The sequence below is a fragment of the Cavia porcellus genome, unplaced genomic scaffold, assembly GCF_034190915.1.
Source record: "Cavia porcellus strain 051 isolate PalLab524CR breed Dunkin Hartley unplaced genomic scaffold, mCavPor4.1 scaffold_10, whole genome shotgun sequence".
Classification (NCBI taxonomy): domain Eukaryota; kingdom Metazoa; phylum Chordata; class Mammalia; order Rodentia; family Caviidae; genus Cavia; species Cavia porcellus.
The window spans coordinates 27987547-28009021 of record NW_026947493.1 but is presented as its reverse complement, the minus strand read 5'-3'; the positions used below and the strand labels follow the sequence as shown (position 1 = coordinate 28009021).

Genomic DNA, 21475 nt, shown 5'->3' with positions numbered 1-21475 from the left:
TCTGAGACCTTCTCCATGTTATCCTCTAAAGTTGGAGGTCAAGGGATGATATTTCACCTGCTTTTGTTTTACCTGCATTTGTGCCTATGTTTAGGGCTTTCATTGACAGAGACATCAGAAATGGAAGAGTCCCGGACCAGATAGACATGTACCAGGTACCAGGAAGAGACCATATTCACGTCTTGCCTCAGAGAAACTCACCCACTTTAGGCGTTGTCTGCACTTTAGTGATGGAGCGGTAAGGAGTGGAATAGTCTTACCCACCTCTGACATCTCCAGAGCTCCCCCTCTTTGAGCATATCCCTATTTCTAGTATCTTACCCAGAAGACTGCTCGATGAATTGTAATTCTGTGCATAGAGCAGGACCTGCAAAGTGCAATTCTAATGAGTTTAAGCCTCTAGGACAGATCAGGCAAGAACTTTTGGCCTCAAAGATGTGTCTTGGAAGAATTATTTTTTTTGCTGGAATGGTTTTGTCCTTAGGAATGTGTTGTTTTTCCTAAAATCAAGATAGACTATATAGGAGATTCTGGAAATCAAAACCCTAAGGAAACTCTTTGACTGTAGATTTTAGAAAGAGACCCTTCTGTGGTTCTAACAGTAAGGAGAAAACAAAAAATTCCCAAGTCTGAATCACTAGGATTTCCAGCTTCCAGAAGCAGCATCAGAGGCCCAGACTCTCCGTAACTTTTTCCCCAACTCATAGTGTTCACTTACCTGAGGTTGTGCTGTTCTTTTGCCTTTTCTGTTTCTGGTTTTAATGCTAGTCTCTTTCTTCTTCCAAGATATCAAATGAAGGATTTAGAGGATTTCCAAGTGATCCCGGCCCCCATTATCCACAACTGATCTATCACCTAAACTGCACAACATCTGGAGAGCTGGAGTAGCATGTGCTCCTCCTGGTACTTTTGTTTTTTCAATTAGGAAAATTAATGGGATAGTTATAAACTAGAAAAGGAACTTGGATTTGTGCGTGGGGGTAGGCAGGGTGAGGATGACAATGTAAAATCAGTAGACTTCATTTCCGTATTTGATATATACTATAGATACTCCAGGAAGGAAGGGATGTGTCTTTGTTGCAAGCAAGAACTTAGCTCTGTGCCTGGCCCATGGGAACTGCTCAGATATGGTCCTCGTTTTCTCCCCTGGAGCTTCTTGGAACAGTCTGTCTGGCAACTTCAAGTGCCGAATTTCTATTCCTACCCTAATCCTATAAGCCACAGTGACAAACAGGCAATTTGTGGGAAGGCAAAATGTATATTCCATGCCTCACCCCCTGAGGATACCCAGTAAGATGCTGAGTGAGACAACTAATCACTGCCACATAGCAGGCACCCAGGTCCTAGCACAGAAGGGAAGCCAGTGCAGTGGTGCCTACATGCCGGCAAATCATTAGATTCCCCTACCTGTGCTGCATACTCCTGTTCTGAAATGATGTCTTTTTTTCCCTTCTCTTCCCCACTCAGTTACCCCAGTCTTACACTTACTACATGTGTATTAGGTGACTATTTTGTGGTGGACATTGCTAGATACTGGGGACACACAGATGAGTCAAAAAGAACACGAGTGTTTTCCTTATGAAGCCAATCGTCATCAAAAAACTGGCAGCCAAATTATTTTGTGCGTGGCACAGAAAGAAGGGAAGGTGAATTGAAACGAGACTGGGACAGCTGCCCCTCTGGCTGACTTCAACGAGCAGTGGCTGTCTCCAAAAGCCTCCAAATCATGGCCTTTTGAAAGGAAGAGTCATGGGCCCTTCTGAGAGTTGTCATACAATGGAAAAAGCGTGCCAAATCTGTCTGGCCACATGGGCTTACCTTTTGACACAAGATTCAATCATGTCACTTGCCATCAACTTCAGCCGTTGTTCCAGGTGCTTTCCAAATTCTTCTTCTGGCCAGTGCAAGTCCCGAATGAAGGTCTGAAGGGCATCAAGTTTCCAGAACAGGTCTTCTGAGGTGCCTGATCCATTACTGAGAGGATAAAAAGTAGAAACCAGGAGTCACCCAGTGGTCTTGGGCTCCATGGAAACTAACACAGACACAACTGGGGGCTAGAAGGCTTAGGGCAAACATTGGCTTCCACATACGACACGACGCGTTTTGGCTGTGGAGGAGGGGCAGTCTCCACCAGCAGATTTTGAGTTTTACCATACATGACTTACTTGGCTTTGCTCAGCCAGTTACTCCAGACCAGAGAGGGGTCTGAAGACGGTGTTGTCCCATCACAACTAGGAGAAGGGTGTATGGTAAAAATCAGCCTTCCTTTAATAACCACATTAGCACATGTGATGATTCAGATGAAGGCGATGAGCCGGGGGGAGAAGTAAGTCTCCACGGATAATAACTACATGACAACATGCAGTTATTAAGATTCAGGGTTTCATGCATTTCCCCAGCTCCCCTCCAGAGCAGAGGCCTCTTGGAGATTGCACAAGACTTTCTGTTTTAAGAGGACAGTGCTAACAAAGTGGTGAGCGAGGACCTGCTTTCTCTCTTGAAGAGCTGGAAGAAAACTGGAGTGATTTAGATCGAAATGGGAACAGCTTGGTACCTTGAATCCAAAATTCTTGCTTAGTTTGGTGATTATTCCAATTTTCGTGGATGAGGGAATTTGCAGTGCTTCAGGGCTCTAAACCTGAGCTTTTTCGTCTCATTGCAAGATCTTACCCGGTCCTCTGTACAGATGGGGAAGTGGGATTTGATTCCTTTCTGTACAATGACATCTAAGAAACTTTCACCTGGGGCATCCATGGAAAGCCTGTGTACGGGGAATCCTTGACCTTACCATCCTGCTCTTCTCTCGCTGGCTTTCTCTTTTGTAACAGTCCCGTTTGGACCTCTGAGGGGTGACCATCTCCCACCCCCTTCCTCGCATACCACTAATGCTAACACGGTAATTTATAAAATGTCCAACACACCATGCATTACCACTTGTTCTGACATCGTCTATAGAAACAGATGAGAGTGGGTGTTTCTATTGTGACAGATGCCAGCTGCATTGAATTAATGCTTCAGAGAGAAATATAGCTAGTGCATAAATGCATACACAGCTACTGCGGGGTGGGGAGGGGCAAACTCCCAACATGCCGAGACGATGCCTAGGACCCAGACCAACAAGGTAGTGTTTTCAGGACAGACCAGTCTGAGGTCAATACGGAGATGTATCTGACACAAAGGAGCAGGTAACATGTCCTTCAAATGAAAGGTGGCAAAGGAGAAAACTAGAATCATGAAAAGATATAGAATCAGGCATTTCCTGGAGGGTGATCCAGAATCCTCGCCTTCTCAGATACAGCATTGTTCAGAAGTGGGAGAATGCAGAGTCTCTGCAAAAGTTCAGCCTTCCCCCACCCCATCTTATGTTTGGGGGAAAAAGAAAGAAACCCCAACTTTATCTAGTCTAAGCCCCGTTTTGGAACTGCATGGTTTATGTTTTAAATCATTAAGTACATATGAATGCAATAATTGGTATTTATTACAACAACATTTTGACACCCATCTGGTTTCAGAGTTTCAAAAAATTCTTGTAGGGTTTTTTTTCTTTGAAGAGCTTATTATTAAGTTTTGACATGAGGAAAAGAATATTTTCTTTTTATTTTTAAGATAAACTGTTAATGTTAAGGCAATAGCACCAAGATTATTTTGATTGCTGAGCAGTTACCAAAATGTGTTCCCACTCATGTCTTAATTAATTGAATGGAGACCATTATCTGCTTTATTACAATGTCTTGATTCATATCTTTTCAAAGACAATGTCACAGAGCATGCACAGAAGAAGGTAAGAGAAGCTTTCAGATATTTATTTTTAAATTTTAAACAGATACTACCTAATCTAGCTTTTAATATAGTCATCTTAGCATGAATATGATGTTTTTCTTTTATTTTTCCTTAGATCTAGGGTTCTGTTTTTTTGTGTTTTTTTTTTTGCTGGCTTTAATTTGCCTTTAAAGAACACCAGGCACATTGACCATATGATTCTACAGCGACTTGTGAGCAATTATAGGTCTTAAAAAATATTAGGCCATTTGAAGGAGAAATCATTTTAATGTCCTGTTCTCTACCTGGATTACTATGAGAATAAAAATGCTGTGGGCCATCTTGATGAATGTGATTTCAAGATTTCAAAACATCACTGCCAGTTTCAGATCATTTTTTATTCCTTTGATAATAACACTTCCCTTTGAAAATGTGCCAATTTATTCTTTTAAGAAAAAGCTTATCTGGTCTATAATTAGCTGTGGTCGAAGAAAAGGATCAAAGGAAAGTATAGAATTGCTAAACTTTATTTCACTTATTAAATCACGCACATGGTTCTGATTTAATTTCTCTGAGGTAGAATTGAGGGGTGCTGGATCTTCTTGTTGGTAAGGACAAAAAAAGGAAGAGGACTCATTTCCTATGCTAGAAGAATCAGCTGCTCAATGCCCTCTTCCCAACCACTGGCTCTGACGAAGTAGTCCAGGCTCCAGGTAATACCACCCCTTACAACCCACACATTTGCAGAAAGGAAGACAAAGAATGACCCTCTGCTCCGACCACAGATCACATGACCAACAATCTTTTAATTATTTGCTGTTTGAATCCTGATTCTTATATTCTGAGACTTTCTTTCTGCCTCAATCTCAAAGCCTAATCTGTAAATTGATCTTGAAAATTAATCAGAAAACTAGGACTTGTGGAAGGTGAAATAAAAAAGGTCAAAATGCAATATGTATATGTATCAATTCTCCACTCTAAATGTATTTATTATGTATTACAAACACAGACTAATAAAAAATGGCTAGGGCTTGATCCATTAAGAAATTTTTATTTAGTCTTGAACATACTGTGACTACATCTTGCCTCTGCTAACACAGAAATATGCCTTATGGCTTGAACAATCTCTAAGAATTTTTATTATTTAAAATAAAAGCTCTCAAGGCAGCTTCTAGGTAGGTGTGTTCCCTCTTACACTTGGATCAAGCCAGAGATGACTGGCCAGCCCATAAAATAGGTTTCCTGAACTATTTTTGGATGACTAGCTTCTTGAGTCATGTCACCTACATTTAAAAAGGGGATATGGTCCTTCTGCAAAAGAATTCAGGAAGTGAAATTTGGTCCTCAAGCATTCAGTGGGCGTAAGACAAATTGTTAGTACTGTATATATAGCAAACGTCTTACAAACATGATGCATGCCAGAAATAAACAATATTGTCTCTGCATGATCAGCAAAATATGTCTAATTATCCATCTCCATCTCTGTTATATAGGATGTATAGAAATAAACAATACATATCCATGCCAAGATCACTTAAATTTAAATTAGATCTAATGTGAACTGAATACACACTCAGCATCATATATAGCAGCCATCCATGACGGTGCCGAAAAAGTAGGCATTTGTGGGATGCCTAGAGGGATGTTAACTGGTAGATTTGGTACTTTGGGAAGGTTCACATTGGGTAGGTTCACATTGGGTAGGTTACTGGTTAAACTCCTGTGGAAGAAACAGACAGAAAGAAAAATACCATCACAGTGACAATGCAGATGTGGCAGAAGCACACAACAGTTGTAAATAAATCGGCTAAGTCCACAGCGAGACAACAGCGAAGACTTAAGCGACACACTTCAGAAGGCAGCTTGACACAGGTGGAGCTGTGATGTGGCTCAGTACGGAGAAATGAGAAACGTCAATGGGAAAAAAATTTTCAGTGTGGTCACTCAAGGAGCCCACACCCAGTGATTATGTTGTTTACATGTCTTTGGGTGGGACCTTCAGTCTCCAAATCCATTGCCAGAAGAATGTAGGACTTGTCTCAGACTAAGGACCTGAGGCTCATGGAATTCTTGACATGGCCAGGGCTGGGGCCACTGGGGAGTAACTGGGATTGATCAAAATGGTAAGGGAAAGGGTGAGGAGGGGGAGAAGTTGGTCAACAGGTGCAATGGTGTTTGATAAAAGCAATAGGATTCCGCTGCTCTGTGTCACAGCAGAATGAATATAATTAAAGGTAATACATGATATAGTTCAAAATGTTTAGAGGAGAGGAATTTGAATGTACTCACTGCAGAAAAACGATAAAAGACTAAGGTGACAGGTCTAACTATGCCTATGTATACAACAAATGAAAACATTCACTGTGCTTCATAAATCATGTAAAATAATACATATCAATCAAAAATAAATTTTAAAGAGATAGAAAAGGCAAATGATACAGTACTTTAATTTTCTTAGTTTTGTTTGCAGGTTATTAGCAATAGGGCCCATTTCTCAAGTTAGATACCAGATAAACTGTGGGACAGGAAGTGCACCACTTGAATGGACACAGGACTGGGGTGTACAGAAACTGAGTGTTTTCCAGCTGCTCCCCTACAGTCAGGAGTGTGTGCAATGGGGTGTCAGTGTTGAAGGTGAGAAAGAAGAAGTCAGATCAGCAAGGGTCAGCTTTTGAACTTTTTCTCCCAAGTGAAGGCCATTTAAAATGGGAGAAATGTTTACACACAGAAACAGATCCCTAGGAAAAGAAACCCACATTCAGTTTTCACATAAAACTCTTAGGTCAAACATAGATATAAGATGGGCTTCATGGAAGGTGCCTTTAGAAGTGGGGTTGCCTTGGGAAGCAAGTGGGCTGGGAGCTGTGGGGAGGCCCAGGATGTATTGTTTCTTGGTAAGTGATTATTAAATGGTTGTGCTCAGTGTGTGAAAATTAACCCAGTGGTATATTTTCCTATAAAAAATTACTTAGCCAGAAACAAAACATTAAGGATGTTACCTTCTGTCAGCTTTTTGTTTTTGGACAAAGACTGACCAACTGATGTGTGGAAGAGAGAGAGACCCAGAAATGGCTTTATGACTAAAGAGATAAAACAAAACCCCCAACTCAAATCAGTGATCTCTTTGGGAGGTCTGTGTCATACACTGCTCCCCAAGCTGGCACTGTGTGCTTTGCAGTGGCATTTTCAGGGTGTTCCATCCAGCCAAAGTCACTGGCACGGTAGGGCCCAGCCTAACTCTGCATCTGAGCAGAGCCTTCCTGTTTCAGTGCAGTTGACAGCACTTTGGCAAAGGAGCTAAGGTTCTCTTTTGGATCTCTTTTTGGATCTTGTAGGAGAAGAGTGAGTTTTGCCAAAGCAGCTCTGCCCTGGGCAAGCTGTGTTTGACTAACAGGACTCCTGGGGGCTGGGGCTGCCACCACTGGGCTTGTTTCACGGACAAGGCTTCCTGCTAAGTCAGAAACCCTGGACCTTGGAGATGCCTGGACACCTGCCTCCCTCCACAAACTACTCTTCCCCAGTGGCAATAGAGTCCTGGGCAGAGACTAAAAAACCTAAAGTGAAAAACTGCCAAACTGGCATCTTCCTCCTCAAGGGAACTGGGGTGTCTCAAAGATTTGTCCTTTATATTTCACGATTTGGTAAAGCCAATTACATACAACTCTGCATGGGACTAAAGAGTACTTTTGTGGGAATGGGTCGAGTGGTGAGCTAAATATGACTATTAAGTAGAAAGGAAAAAACAGAACTTTTCCTTCCATGTGTTTCTGTTAAATGGGGAAATTGCCTTTGAATTCAGTCCCTAGTGGTTCTCAGTCGTAAACACTACCATGTAACAAATCCGCTGGCGATCTCCACGGAGACATGTGTAAGCCTATATAAGCAAATGTGATCATTAAATGATACACACACTGAATAATGATCAAGGAATTAAGAGATCTTAGAGATGGCAGCCTGGAAAGTTAAAATGTCAATTCTGAGCAAATTAAAAACAGCTAGAAATGAATAACATACAGATGAATGCAAAAGCAACTTAATTTAAACATATTAGTGGATGGTGAGTATACAAATTAGAAATGAACTTCATTTTGCACTCAAAAATAAAAAAGTACTTAATCAAAACATATTGTAGCTGTAAAATATGACATTTTGGCTGAATATTGCATGGTCTCAAATAGAAACTTTTTTTTTCTTTGGGGCATATTATAATGGTCTACTTTTAAAATAATAAAACATACTCGCTATTTCTGCTTTTAGCAAAATAATCGAAGGTATTACTAATATAACTAACATTTCATTTAGATATTAAAGTATATTAGTAACCCAATTCCAAGCATGTTTAACTAACACACTTGTGACAAGGGGACATTTTCTCTTAGCCCTCAGTTCCAATGCCTAGGATAAGAAATTATCATTTTAAAAGCGAGTCCATTAGCAGCTACCCAAGAATGAGTTAGTCATTCCCTTTGTGAGCATATAACTATGTATCTCTGGATAGTCCAACACGTGTGAATTGCAATTCTAACAACTGGTCCATGTTAAAAATTAGACTCACATTTGTTTTGGAGACTGCTGACAAAAGGATAGTTTTCATTTAGCTCCCACCTTTAGCACTTGGGATTAAAGAAACTTTATCTACTTTCTCATGTAGGTCAGTGTCATAGTGCTTGAATTATGGCATTTCTACAGATGGGAATGGCTTGGTGAGTCATTCTTTACTTCTGATAATTAATTCTAATCAAGACGCTACCTCCAGGCAAATACAGCTGTGTCTTCTCTCAAAGATGTCTGCTTTACAGTTGTGGGTGAGGGTAGATTTTTAGAAAGAGAACACTTCCTATTTTTAAGAGCAATTTATTCCATAAGTAAAATAGTGTATCTCAACTGTTCTTAGGATATGAAATCCTCTTTTAGGGTCTGTTCTTGGGTCTAACCCCATATTCAGTTGTTGGGTTTCTTTGATATCTATCTAGAGTTCAAAGTGACATTAAAAAAACTTTCATTCATTATCCTCCTCCAACTTCCTTTTTCATGGACAGTTAATACCACACATATACTTTAAAAAATTTGTTTATGAATTGTATGTTGACCTGTACTTTATATATAAAAAGAATAAGGTCTTCCTCGACCCCGCCACACACCAACTTTTGCTTGCTTGGGGGCTGTGCATCAAGAATGCGTCACCCACAGAATAAAGTGCCAAACCTCATGGAATTTAAGAACCTCCTGAACATCTCTCCAAGGCTTGCCTCCTCCTTAATGTCCATGCTAGCCCACCTGAACACTTTTACTAATTCTTTTCCATACTTTGTCTTCTCCCTTCTGCTTGAGCTCATGCTTTTTGCCAGCTTCCCCAGCATGGTTAAAGTGTACTCTCCAAGCCATTTCCTTCATAATCCCTCAATGGAAGTTCATTCCTCTCTCTCTCCTAAGTTCTTCACCACTCTTTGTATATTATTTATATATGGGTATACCAGTAAATAAAGTCATTCTTATGTGTATGTTGTGCAGACTCAACTAGGTTGAAAGTCCTAATCAGCGAAAGATATCGTTTGTACGTTTTCATCCCCATAGTTCTCCTACTGCATCCTTACAACCTGCACCTTGTATCCTGCATATTTGCTAAGCCTGGGTTATGTTCCAGGGCCTGTTCTAGGTGCGAGGTGACCATCCAGGCAGTGGTGACCAGATGGCTCCACGAGGACGGATATAAAGAGTCTTGTTTTCTGGAGTGTTAGCTCTAGAAAAGCTCTGGCTATTCAAAGTCCTTGCTTTATAAAGAAGAATTCTGAATCTGAGAAAGGTCAACTGAGGGAGGATCTTAATTCAGAAATCCTCCTGGACTAAAGGCATCTGACAAGCTACCAGCAGAGTTAGGAGCTCTGATTCCAAGTCTAATACCTGTCTATACTTGACATCAGAACACCTACAATATTGCTCAGTGTCTCTGGTCAGATGTCTATTATCTTTCAGTTATTCACATCTTTGTCATTCTGGAAAAAGATATTATTTTAAAAACACTTTTCATATGCACAACTCTGGCATAAAGGAATAAAATGCATTTTCAGAAATGAAGCTACTGGGGGTATTGCTCAGTGGTAGAGTGCACTAGCATATCCCAGGCCTTGGGTTCAATTCCCAGTTGAAATAAAAAGAAGAAAAAGAAAAGAGAGACGTGATGAAGTTGGGTCTGACAGTGTGTATCTATCAAGAAGGAACATTTATTGTCATATGCCAGAGCCATTCTAGCCTCGATGAGGTAGTCATGAAGCCAAGCACTTCCCATGCCTGGAGATTTTTATGTAGACACCAAGTGACTATCTGTCTGGAAAAGGGCTCCAGGGTTAGGGGAGGACCCAGCCGGACTGGATTAGACAAATCCTAGAACTTCTCCCACCTTGAAGGACAATGAGCTGACAGAAAACAGCGGGTGGGAATGCTGTCCACTTGCTTGATGGGACCCCAAACTCATACTCAGTGGTTCTAAGAAGGTTGCAAATAACCCGCCCAACTGTGGTGGTGGTCCATGACCTATGCTGACGGATGCCCACGAGAGTCCTGTGGGCTGCAGACATCGTGGCCATCCTGAGATGCTGCTTATCTTTAATCTGTCTCTGAGATGCTGATTATCTTTAGCTGTGCTACCAGCTAGCTATACACTGACACTTTCCAGTGATGTACAAAGATTCCAACCATGGCTGCATCTGGCTCAGTGGCAACGGAAACACAGCCTCTCCTCTCTCCTCAGAGAGGGAAGGCTTCCCTCAAGAGAAAGACAGCCACGGAGCAAAGCTCTTCTACCCATTCATTCAATGACCTGATCGGATCAAGCCTAAAGATTTAACCTCTATATTCTCTTACAGGGTCATATTTTGAAAGAAGGAAATCTGAAAGATAAGTAATCCTTTTAGTTCTATTTTTAGCAAACTCAACACATGGGTAGCATTTTCTTGTCAGAGTGCTTTTTTTTTTTTTTTTTAACATTTTCAGTCCCAGTTATTTTGAAGTAAGCTTTATGTTGCTCTTCTCCTTTTATCTATAGACAGGTGCATACATCCATGCTTTCTGAAAAACGGGAAAACAGAACTACTTGCAGATAGCAATTGTTTGAGAGAAAGGCTATGTGTGTTTGCGTGTGTGTGTGTTGGATACTGTGGCAAAAACTGAAAAAAATTAGTGAACTAAATTTACCTAAGTCAGATTCTTGTTTTGGGGTGAGCTCAAAAAGGATGCCAAAATGGTTGCTCTTTACTTGGACAAAAATCTAAGGAGCAAGATGAATTTCTGCTCCTTTACTAACATTCTTACAAGAGAGCTGACAGATGAAAGTCTGCATTTGGTTTTCTTTATGCGGTAGGAGTCACAGAGAGGTGTATTTTGCTTAGCATGTATGCATGTCCCCGAACTTTTTTTGTATCTTCTTCTCAATGCCTTTCTGTCAAGGCGTCTTGCAGCATCCATGCTCCACTTACAAAGCAGCTAATAAAATGTGTGACTTAAAAGAACTTTAACAGCGTAGGTTTGAGTTGGCCATTTTAAAAATTTCCACAAACTCCCAACAGGCATGTAATGTTCAGTACAAATTGGAAAAACAACCATGGTCAGACTCACTAACTCACAGTACAATTTTGGACTGTTTGCATAGGCTTATTTTTAAAGGAAGACAAATGTACATAATTTCCAGGTGATTATTCACAGCTCTTATTCCTGTATAAAAATATAGATCTTTCTAATTGAACTGGTCCACAAGTTCAATTTCTTTCCATCAGTTAAAAAAAAACCAACAAAACATTCCCAGACTATGTCTTCCAATTGTGAAAATGATTTTGATTCTATCTTTACTTCTGATAGTACTAAGAATATTTAATGCTTCCAAAGGAATAGCAGTCATATGTTTGGCTTCTGAAGAATTTAACAGATTATAAAATGACTTTCGTGACATTATCACAGATCTTCATGACAATTCTCGGATCCTGGGTAGGGACATTTTAAAAAACCAGTTTTGCAGATGAGCAAACAAGTTCAAAGAGATGAAAACCCTGCCTTCTGGCTGGTAAAGGGAAAAGCAGACCCTAAATCTAGGGCTCTTCCAGGAATAGTGAAGGGTAGCAATCATCTCTTTCCCATGTGTGTTGGCAGTAGTACCTTCCGCATTTAAACTCAAGGAAGTAAATGCTATTTCAAGACCACTGCTATTTTCAAAATGTGAATATTACTCATTTATATCTTTTTCTTTTCACAGTTATTCTCCCAAGCATGACTGATTTGATTATCATAAGTAATTAATAAGCGATGGGGCCCCTCATTCTGCCTTTCATCAGGAGACCTGGTTTATTCTTCTAAGTTAAAGTCAACAGACCATTATAAACCTAAGCATAATAAACTAAGATTTAGATTTCTTAGCACTGGAAAATAAAGAACTGTTATCTATTAACCTTCTCTATTGGTGCAGGGTGAAAACCTCTCTTGTGGCTCAGATATGCAGGAGGCAGAGAAAGGTATACATCTAATAACAAAGAGAGGGTCTCAACTCAGAAAATTGCTTAAAAATAGGGCACAAGTCAAGGCTTCCAAATTGAGGAATGACCTTTACCAATATTTGTTTTTAAAACTTATTGGTACTTACCTTTATTTGCTTATACTGGTTGCTATAGCCCAAAAATATAAATGAGTAGAGAGAACTGAATGATTTTCTTATGGGAGTAGTGTGGAGAGAATAATCTAACAGGGCAAAACTAATACTAGGCTCTCCTAGAGCTCTCCGACCATTTGAAAATCTACATATTTCAGATAAAGCAGTCTGAGACTGGCCCCTGGCAACCCTAAGCTCCATGAAGCTGCCACTAAATCTGCCAGCTACTGCCCTAAGCTCTGCCAAGCAGTTGTGGAAATTAACAAACTCACAGCTCACAGAATTTCCTGTGACTTGACCTGCAGGAGATAATGCAAAAAACATGCGTACTGTAATCAGCTACAGTTAAGCAACTTAGGGTAAACAAGATTCTTTATTACCAATTTCTCAGTTTTCAAATGTGCTGGTATCTGGACAAGGGAGTGGGTGGAAGGGGGTATGCAGGGTTTCCTAAATGCACTGGGCTGTGAGAATCCGTCTTTTTTGGAGGTTATGTTGGAAAGGCTTAGACCTGGGGATGGCAAACTGCCACCCTGTTTATAAATAAAGTTTTACTGAAATACAACATACTTGTTTGTTTACATCCGATCCATAACGATTTTTGTGCTATGATGGTGGAATGAAGTAATTAAGACAGATAATGTAACTTAAAAAGCCTAAGTATTCTGCTACCTAGCCTTCTACAGAAAAGGTTTGTTGGCCTTCCTGAAAACCCTATGAAACACACTTTAGGAAATAATTCCTAAGAATATTATTTTACTATTTGAGTAAAATACACAGTATTGGTCAGATTGATCTATGTTAATTCTTATTTATGTTGTGCAAAAAGTACACTTCATGAACCATTTCTCACCCTCCTCCCTACCCTCCATTCAGTCAAAGATGCTCTGAGCGTTGTAGTGTAGTAGGAAATATGTATGATGTTTGCTTTCTGTCCATATTAACAATGAAAATCATGTGACACCATTAATCCATTTCTGCATGACTCTCCAGCCATCTGTACCCAAATTCCAATAGTATCAAAAGAGGTGTCCTTACTTGACTGGTTCCCATGACTCCCGCTCAAAGCCCCTGTGAATGGATTGTGCAATTGAGGACTCCATCAAATCCACATATCTAACAACAAGTGGAGCAAACAGGTCTTGCAGGTGTTTGTGAAATTTTCCATTGCGCAAATTATCTAGAACAGATAAGCAAAAGTGTGGTAAGAACCCATAATTGCTTTATCAAAGTACAATGTACACAAAGAGATGATTGTCTTCTATGTTCAATATCCTGCTTTGAAGGAAGCCAAAAAAAAAAGAAGAAGAAGAAGAAGAAAAATAAAAAAGAACACGAACAACCTTGAAGCTCATATTAAATTTTGTTTGTAAGGGGAATGTAATTAAAAACTTTACTCTTTTATGTCATTCTTCTAAAAGGAAAAATAATCATTCTCCTTAAAAAACAAATAACACAAACAATAATCCACATCATTTTTTATGGTTTCTTTGTATCCACTCTTCTTCCTGTCTTTCAGTTAGCAGGAAGAAAGAACCTTCTTTACTCCAGCTTCTCCTTCACAGCTTTTCCTGGGAGGGTCTATTTTATTGCTACTGTTGCTATAAAACACAAAGAAATGCTTGCAGTGTGATTTAGCTAGAAATTGTTTTTCATCCAGAAAGCATCTTTTGATGAAGCTTACAAAATGTGAAGAAGTGAAGCTAACTAATTTGTTCCAGTGCAAGTAAAATACAAGGAATGGTCCCTTCTCGTGCTACTCTGGTCTTCTGTTTAGGTAGATGAGGGCTTCCCTGCAACAGAACTCTCTCTGCTGGGGACACCCATCAGCTAGAGGGTCGGGATGCCTGTGCATGTGTGTGCTTGCTAACAATGTAACTAGGAAGAACACTATCTGACCTGCAGTCTTCTTGGAATAAAGACATCTCAGCACCGTGTTTATCTGCAGAACACACAAGAAAGTTTGCATTCAAAGATGATACATACAGTCGGTACGGAGAAAATCATTCAGCAGCTGAAACACTGGAAAACTGTCCCACGTGTCGGGAGGCTGCACCTCTAAGGCTGCATCCATGTCCACCGCAAACAGTGACAGGAACGTCTCTGCATGCTCCACCATTAAGTCTGACCACCACGCAAAGGCCTTTGGAATTTGGCAGAAAAACAGGAGACAGAGAGGTAATGAGTTTCTTCGCTGGACACAGGATATGAACTGCAGCCCTCACTGTCTCAGACGGCTTGTGCATCCAGCAGGGTTTGGTCATTTTATTGTAAAGAGAACAGCATTCTGGATACAAATGGGACTCTGAGTCCAGGGCAGGGCTCTTCAGAATTCCTGCCACAGAGAGCCTTTATTTCTGACACACGAGTCAGAGAATGCAGCCATAGAAATGACAGATGTGGAACTTCTGTTCAATTTACAATAACTCAGTAGTCATGCGCTGGATCATCGCTGTTGGCTAGTTCTTGCTCTAAGGTATTAGAATTTGGGAGTTTCTTCACTGTGTTTATGGGTTTTCTGCTGGTCTAACTTGAAAATTTGCAGTTATCATTCACATATCTATAGAGCTGGGGCTCAATTGCCTTCGGTCTCCTACAAACTCAGGGACTAATGTTTCCCTACACAATAAGAACATTACTCCTATTTCATATGAAGTCAGAGGAAACCATTGTTACAATTATCACAGACGTTTCGAGGTGAATTCTCTATCTGCGAAGGAGCCTTTGGTTTTATATCCACTCTGGAGGAAAGATCAGGTTTAGGCTGGGGAACACCAAGTAAGATCAGGACTTACGTTTCTGGGGGTTGGACACATATGTACATTGAAAACCAAAAAATATCAGTGAAGTAACTCATTTGCATGCACGTGAGCCCTTGAACATCATTGTGCACGGTCTCGGGGGTGACATTCACATCAGACGGGGCCAGATGTGAATGCAATTCAAAGGCATGCATGCATGTTGACTAATCATTTCTGGCAGGGAGCATGCAGAATGAGTGACGGTGTCAACAGGCCCTGTTTGCTGATTTCAAAGAGAGCAGTAAAACAAAAACAAACTGCCAGCCTCTCTTGTTCCCCACCTCCCCATTCAATGCTGTTAAGTATTTACATTTGAAACACGTTCCAGAGCATTCACCAAAAAAAGGATGGGAAGGCATTTGGAAACATGAAAGATGATTATGGAAATAATTCCATAAATGAAAGGGTTTGTTCAATGGCCAAGCTTTTCCGTGATCTATTGGTAATCAAAGGGATATTCTAACAGCCACTAGGAGGCAGACTAGGGGCTCGCCTCTCTTCTTTCATGAGATTTCACTTTACTTACTTCTCCTTTATCAACATGTGGCTGGTTTGCAAATTAAATGGAAAAAATCAAGTCATGGATCATTCTGCAAGGTCTGCTTGGCTGGAAATAGACACCTGCTGTTTCCTTTTTAATTTACAGTAAAACCTCACTGATTCAGAGTAGAGAATCTAGAAATGCTGGTCTGTCAACAATGAAAAAACCCCTCAATTGTTGAGCTTTCTAAAAACAGGTATCATTTTACTGCTTTGAATGTGGTCTGTAATGGGAAACCGAAGTAAAGTATATTCATAATATTCACAGTGTCTGAATTAGTGTATGTCTGTATCATGCATGGATAAACTTTTTCATACTGATAATTGTAGATGAGTTGACTTACACATTGAAGTTTAAAAGATAGATTTAATGTCAAATCTCACGATGGAAAAAGTACTAGATAACTTTAATGTGTATGAAGGGATCTTTAGAATTTCAAAAGGGAGTTGAGATCATGTCAGACTTATTCAAGAAAAAGTAGAAAAACTATCTCTGCAGTTAAATTATCTGCAATCAGATTGTATTTGGGTCTGAACTGATGAGGTTTTATTGTAGTTTTACTACCCTGGGGCCTGGGGCTTCATCCACTGCCTCCTTGGCTTAATCCAGCAGAAAAAGAAATCCTTCATCCCACCCAGAGGGTTCCCACCTCTCTGGCTTTTAGGTAGAGGCCATTTAATTACTAGAATCTACTGAAGTCCCATTCCCACCCCTAACCCTACATGGAAGGCTGAGTTTCATCAATCCTGTTCCAGGATATTTTTAGAGCCCACAAGAGCATGCCAAATTTTGAGTAGTACTTATTACCTCTTTTTTCCCCTGGTTTCTAAATATTTGTTTATTTATTTTTTGAGACAGTGTCTTGCTATGCAGTCCAAGCTGGCCCTGAACTCACTAAGTAGCTCAGATTGGTTTTGAATTTGCAGTGATCCTCCTGCCTCAGCCTCCTGAGAGCTGGGATTATAGGTGTGGGCCACCTTGCCCAACTAGTATTTACTCTGGAATTAAATGATCAATTTTGTATCTTCAGTATGCGTTGAAGAAAACAGTTACTGGGAAGGCTGTGCTGCCTTCTTACAGCATACCTCTTATTCCAGGGTGACAGGAAAAACCAAACCAAAACCAAAGCTAACCACAAATGCCTGAAATTAAAAATTTCTTAGTCCAACTTGATATCTGGTTCTTACCAGCTTTTTAATTTAAAATTTGTAAACCAGGGACCATAAGAAGCACCACATCTACTATCAACAGAGAACTCAGTCTCTTGTTGTAATGTTATGTGTTATTGGGTAAGTACTTATAGTCCTTGTAGCAATAATTGTATGGATCGGTAGCTCTTTGACTTCTGGGTTATGAATTATCAGTATGGGACCTGATGGATGAAATGCAGAATTCTGGTGAACTAAGAGAATTTAAATTTGGAACTTGTAAAAGTAAAAACTGAGCTATTTTTGTATATCTAAAGTAATTCTTTTGAGAACTTTAAAATAAAATCTGAGTCTCTGATGAGAGATTCTAGCAAGGGCAGTAATAACCAAAAAGCTGCAGTATAGTCCCAGTTATATATATATATATATATATATATATATATATATATATATATATATATATTTATGTTTGCTCCTAAAGGTGAATGCTACTTTTATAGATGAACTTGCACACAATGGGCATGGGCACCTGAAGTCTCAATACATCTTTTCCAAAGATAATAAAGAGTTACACATTAATTTCTGCATACTTACCCAGTGCATTTTGTTACTCAAAGACAAAGTTGTGTGCTTTAGGGTACGGTTCACCACACTGAACACACTGTGTATTTTGCACACAAACTAACATGTATATATGTACCCCTCTATAAACCACAATACATATATACATATACATACATATACATAGAGAGAGATTGGGAAGGAGCAGCAACAGTACATGAATTCATGTGCATGTGAATAGGTCAGGCTCATAAAACAGAATTAAGTTGCAAGCAAAAGAGAAATATGACAGCTGTTACCATATCCTGCATTGGGAATAGCGTCAGGTGTTATTAGTTGATGAAAATCTTTTCTCTAGGGACATTTAATTGTTCTGTACAGGAATTAATCATGGATTTAAAGATTATTTATTTATTTATTTATTGCAGGGAAAGGTAGGTCTGCTTATCACTTTTGTCTGTGTGGTACCAACCAACAGCGTTGCCTTGAAGTTAAGATCTGCATTTAGGACTGAGCGCCTTTCTTTTAGAATTTACTGAACCCGTAGAGAATATAGGTAGTGGAAAAAAGTCTTCATCCTGTTTTGAAAGGAAACGCCACCTGCAGGGTTCCAGAGGAACTTCTACCTTGGCTGCTGGGTCCCTGTTTCTCTCCACCCAGGCTGCATACTGTAGTCCCCTGGGAAGTTTCTAGAGCTCAGCCCTCTCTGGAAGATACCAACCAAGGGAGTTAAGGTGACCCCTGGGGCAGCACTGCTAGGACCTCCTTCTGCTGACTGCAGTCTGTGAGAGCAAGCTGCGAACAGGTGGGCGTGTGGTTCCTGACCACCCTGCCATGCAGGCAATCTACCTCTTCCTTTGACATCTTCTGTCCATGCTCATTCATTTGGTACTTTCCACAGAGCTTCGTCCTTTCTATCATCAGATATTCATACAGTTTGCTTCCTTAGGAATCTTCCCCCAGTGCCACATCAGCCAAATTTTGTTGAGGGCTTGTTATGTGCCAGGAAAAATGCCAGATGCTCAGCTTAACATGGCCTTCCAGCCTAATGATGTCATTCTCTATCATCTCCAAAGGACGGCTTCCCGGGAGCAAGCAGCCAGTCAAGGTCGTGGAGGAGGGAGGAGGTGAAGCTGGACTCAGACCTGAGCTTCTCTGGCACGCAGGCTCCGTCCGCCCTCCCGCACTCTGCACCCAGCACTTCCTGTTTCCTGTGCTTCAGAAAGCGCTGCGCGGGGCTCACTTCAGGTGGGCAGCACGCTTTCGCGGTGGGCAAAACGACTAACCTGGGAAACAATCCTATTCATTTATCTAAAAGAAAATTGTTATGTGTAACTCCCAAGTATGCTGAGACTTTCATCACTGACTTCTAAAGAGGTAATGGGGACACAATTAAAATTATATCTAGCTTATTGCTTTACCTGGGTAAGGTCTGAATACATACGATTAAAATGTTTTCTGAGCTTGGCTACTGAGTAGTATAGCATAATGATTAATCCTTAGTAAAAAAGGATTCTTTGGAAAAGTAAAAAAATAATCTTCTTTGGAATAAATTTCCTTTGGTGCTTATTTTGAGACATTTAGGCAAATACATAATCTTTCTTTGCCCGTAAGGACCTCAGATAACAACTTGACTGTAAATTGAACGTATCTGTTGTTTTTCTTCTTCTTTTATTTACTTAAAAGCACAACCATAACTGGGAGGACCCATCTTGATTTTATCCATGTCTTCAAAAGTGTGTGGATATGGGCAAGGTCTCAACCACTTGCACTGTAGGCAGGCAGGGCCCTGGTAGCCTCCAGAGACAGTACTGAAGACACCCAGGAGAACATACTCCTGTCACTTGAACCTCAAAAGCCCCACTCATACAAAAAAGTAGAAAAAATCCTAAGCCAGTTTAATTTCATGTGTCTGGAAGTCAGTCCTAGGTATGTGTGGATGGAGGGTGATTTGCTTCCTTCCTTGCATCCGGCTGTACATAGTTGCTAGGTGCTGAATGATTAGTACACCCTCCTTGGTGGTGGGGGGTTGTATCCCATTCCCAGAAGGTTTTCAGGGAATACATTATTCTATGACACTCTCTCTATATATAAATACTGTATATATGACTCACATACAGACAGCTGTAGAGAAGATTAGTATCACTCTGATGAGCTACTAGTTGCTAAGCTCAGTACTTGCCTGCTGTAATAAAGGTGAATACAGACGGACATAGAAAACTACCACAGGCTAAGGACAGAATCAAGGCAGGTGGGAGGCGTGTATCAGGATGTAACTGCAGTCGTCGGAACTGTATCAATCGCTTCATGCACGCACAAGAGAATCACCCCACATTTACCCTGCGTGGAGGGCCACCCATGTCACAAGCAGCCCACTAGAAGGTGCTGTTACATTCCTTGGGTCAGTGTTAGGAAGCAGGAGCACTGGGAAAAGTCCCATTAGAAGACATGGTACTGGAGGGGCATGCACAGAGGAAGACAGCAGGTGGCCGCTTTGCTCGGTTTAGTCACATACCTCTTTCCCCTGCCACGATCAGCCAAGATTGAGTGGAACAGTAGAGAAACAGGGAGGAAATTTAAATATGCAATCAGGCATTAGTAGGGATGGTTGGATTTATGGTGTGTTATATATTATTTAACTATTCGGTCAACTCTCACTTAGGCATGGGTATGATCACTTTGGGTGACAGAGATTACGGTGATGGCATCCCTTTCCCCTTTCCTTGTAAATCTGAATGTAGAAGAAGAGGGAGAATTAGTGTATTTTTCAAAAAGGTTATTTCAAGTGACGATTTGAAAGCTCAGTTTGAAGTGAGCAGTGACATAACTGTTTAACCATGATGATCATTGCTTGGAAGTGCAGGTTGTTTAAGTCCTTATTGGTTTGGGAGTTAGTTGGCTTGAAATTCTTTTGCTTATTATTATTATTATCAGAATCATCATTTTAGTAGTGGCTTGTAAAAAACCTAAGCTGTGTTTACCTGCGTGCATGTGAGAGAACTGACAAATTGAACAACACAGAATAATTTGCTCTGTCACTTACATTCAGTAACCGAGGCAACCTAAGTTTAAAGCTAATGAAGACTAGCACAAGCAGAGTAAGTTACAGAGATAAGTTTAAAAGATGGCTTGTGATCCACACACCAAAGAACCAATCAAAACAACAGTGGTGGCAACAAAAACAACCACAAGAGACCAAAAAATATTTTGTGTGCTCTGGACGAGGGTTAACCAGATGCTGCACGCCCCTCCTTGTTCATGGCTAAAAACATCTGAAAATTGAGGCTGAAATGTACGACATGAAAACACTTTTTGGCTGTTTGAAACAACCTTACAAAGGCTTCTCTTTCCAAAACTTCTACTTCCATTCTCTTTGCAAGCCCGGTTAAAAGAAAATGGGAGTTAAGGCATCTTATTCACAACCTGGTGGACAGTCCGCTTTACTTGAGCTAAAGGTCACTGAGAGACATTTCCCACAGAGCCTGCTCACCTCTGCATGGTGCTCCTCATTCTGCTGAAGAACTTCAATGACTAGTTCAGCAAGACGTATTGTATCTTCGAGCTTTTTGGCAGGAGTGATTAACCGGCCTACATTTTCTGTAGTACAAGAATTTGTGTTAAAATTCAGCGAAAGTGGCATGCTAGTCTAGTGGCCGTTAGAACTAGTGGATAAGAAAGTTTGAATAGTTATCAAGTTTTTAAAAAAATTTCATGCAAATGTTCAGTGCCATGTAATTAGTAGTGAGCAAACCATAAAGCCATTTTATTGTTATTATCACCATAGTTCTAATACATAATAGGAAAAAACAGTGCTCCAGCTTCCAATTTGCATATGAAGCTATATTAAGTCTATGACAGCCCATTTCAAATTTAGTGACATTTTGTATACATGTTCTTTAAAGACAGCATGCATGTACTATCTTACATTACTTTAGACTGTGTTTGGGCTAGCGGATATGGGAAGATGTGTAACAGAACCTTAATCTTGATGTCTGCTACATTGTTTTCTAGATTGGTCTCTAAACATTGAACT

The 21475-nt window shown here is 40.3% G+C and overlaps 1 protein-coding gene across 17 annotated transcripts in view; it reads right to left on the bottom strand.

Annotated features, from left to right (window-relative positions):
• The window catches only part of Cadps (calcium dependent secretion activator), a 453294-nt gene that overhangs the window by 77281 nt on the left and 354538 nt on the right, over nt 1–21475 (bottom strand). For 6 of the 17 annotated variants that reach the window (XM_063257146.1, XM_063257149.1, XM_063257150.1 and 3 more), the window contains 6 exons: nt 20933–21039; nt 15719–15739; nt 14378–14534; nt 13430–13571; nt 5333–5479; nt 1819–1974 (listed from right to left, as the gene is read on the bottom strand). In XM_063257146.1, the coding sequence (XP_063113216.1) occupies nt 1819–1974; nt 5333–5479; nt 13430–13571; nt 14378–14534; nt 15719–15739; nt 20933–21039 (730 nt within the window). The remainder of the gene's footprint in view (nt 1–1818; nt 1975–5332; nt 5480–13429; nt 13572–14377; nt 14535–15718; nt 15740–20932; nt 21040–21475) is intronic. The other 11 variants (XM_063257147.1, XM_063257151.1, XM_023561758.2 and 8 more) reach the window with 3 other exon arrangements.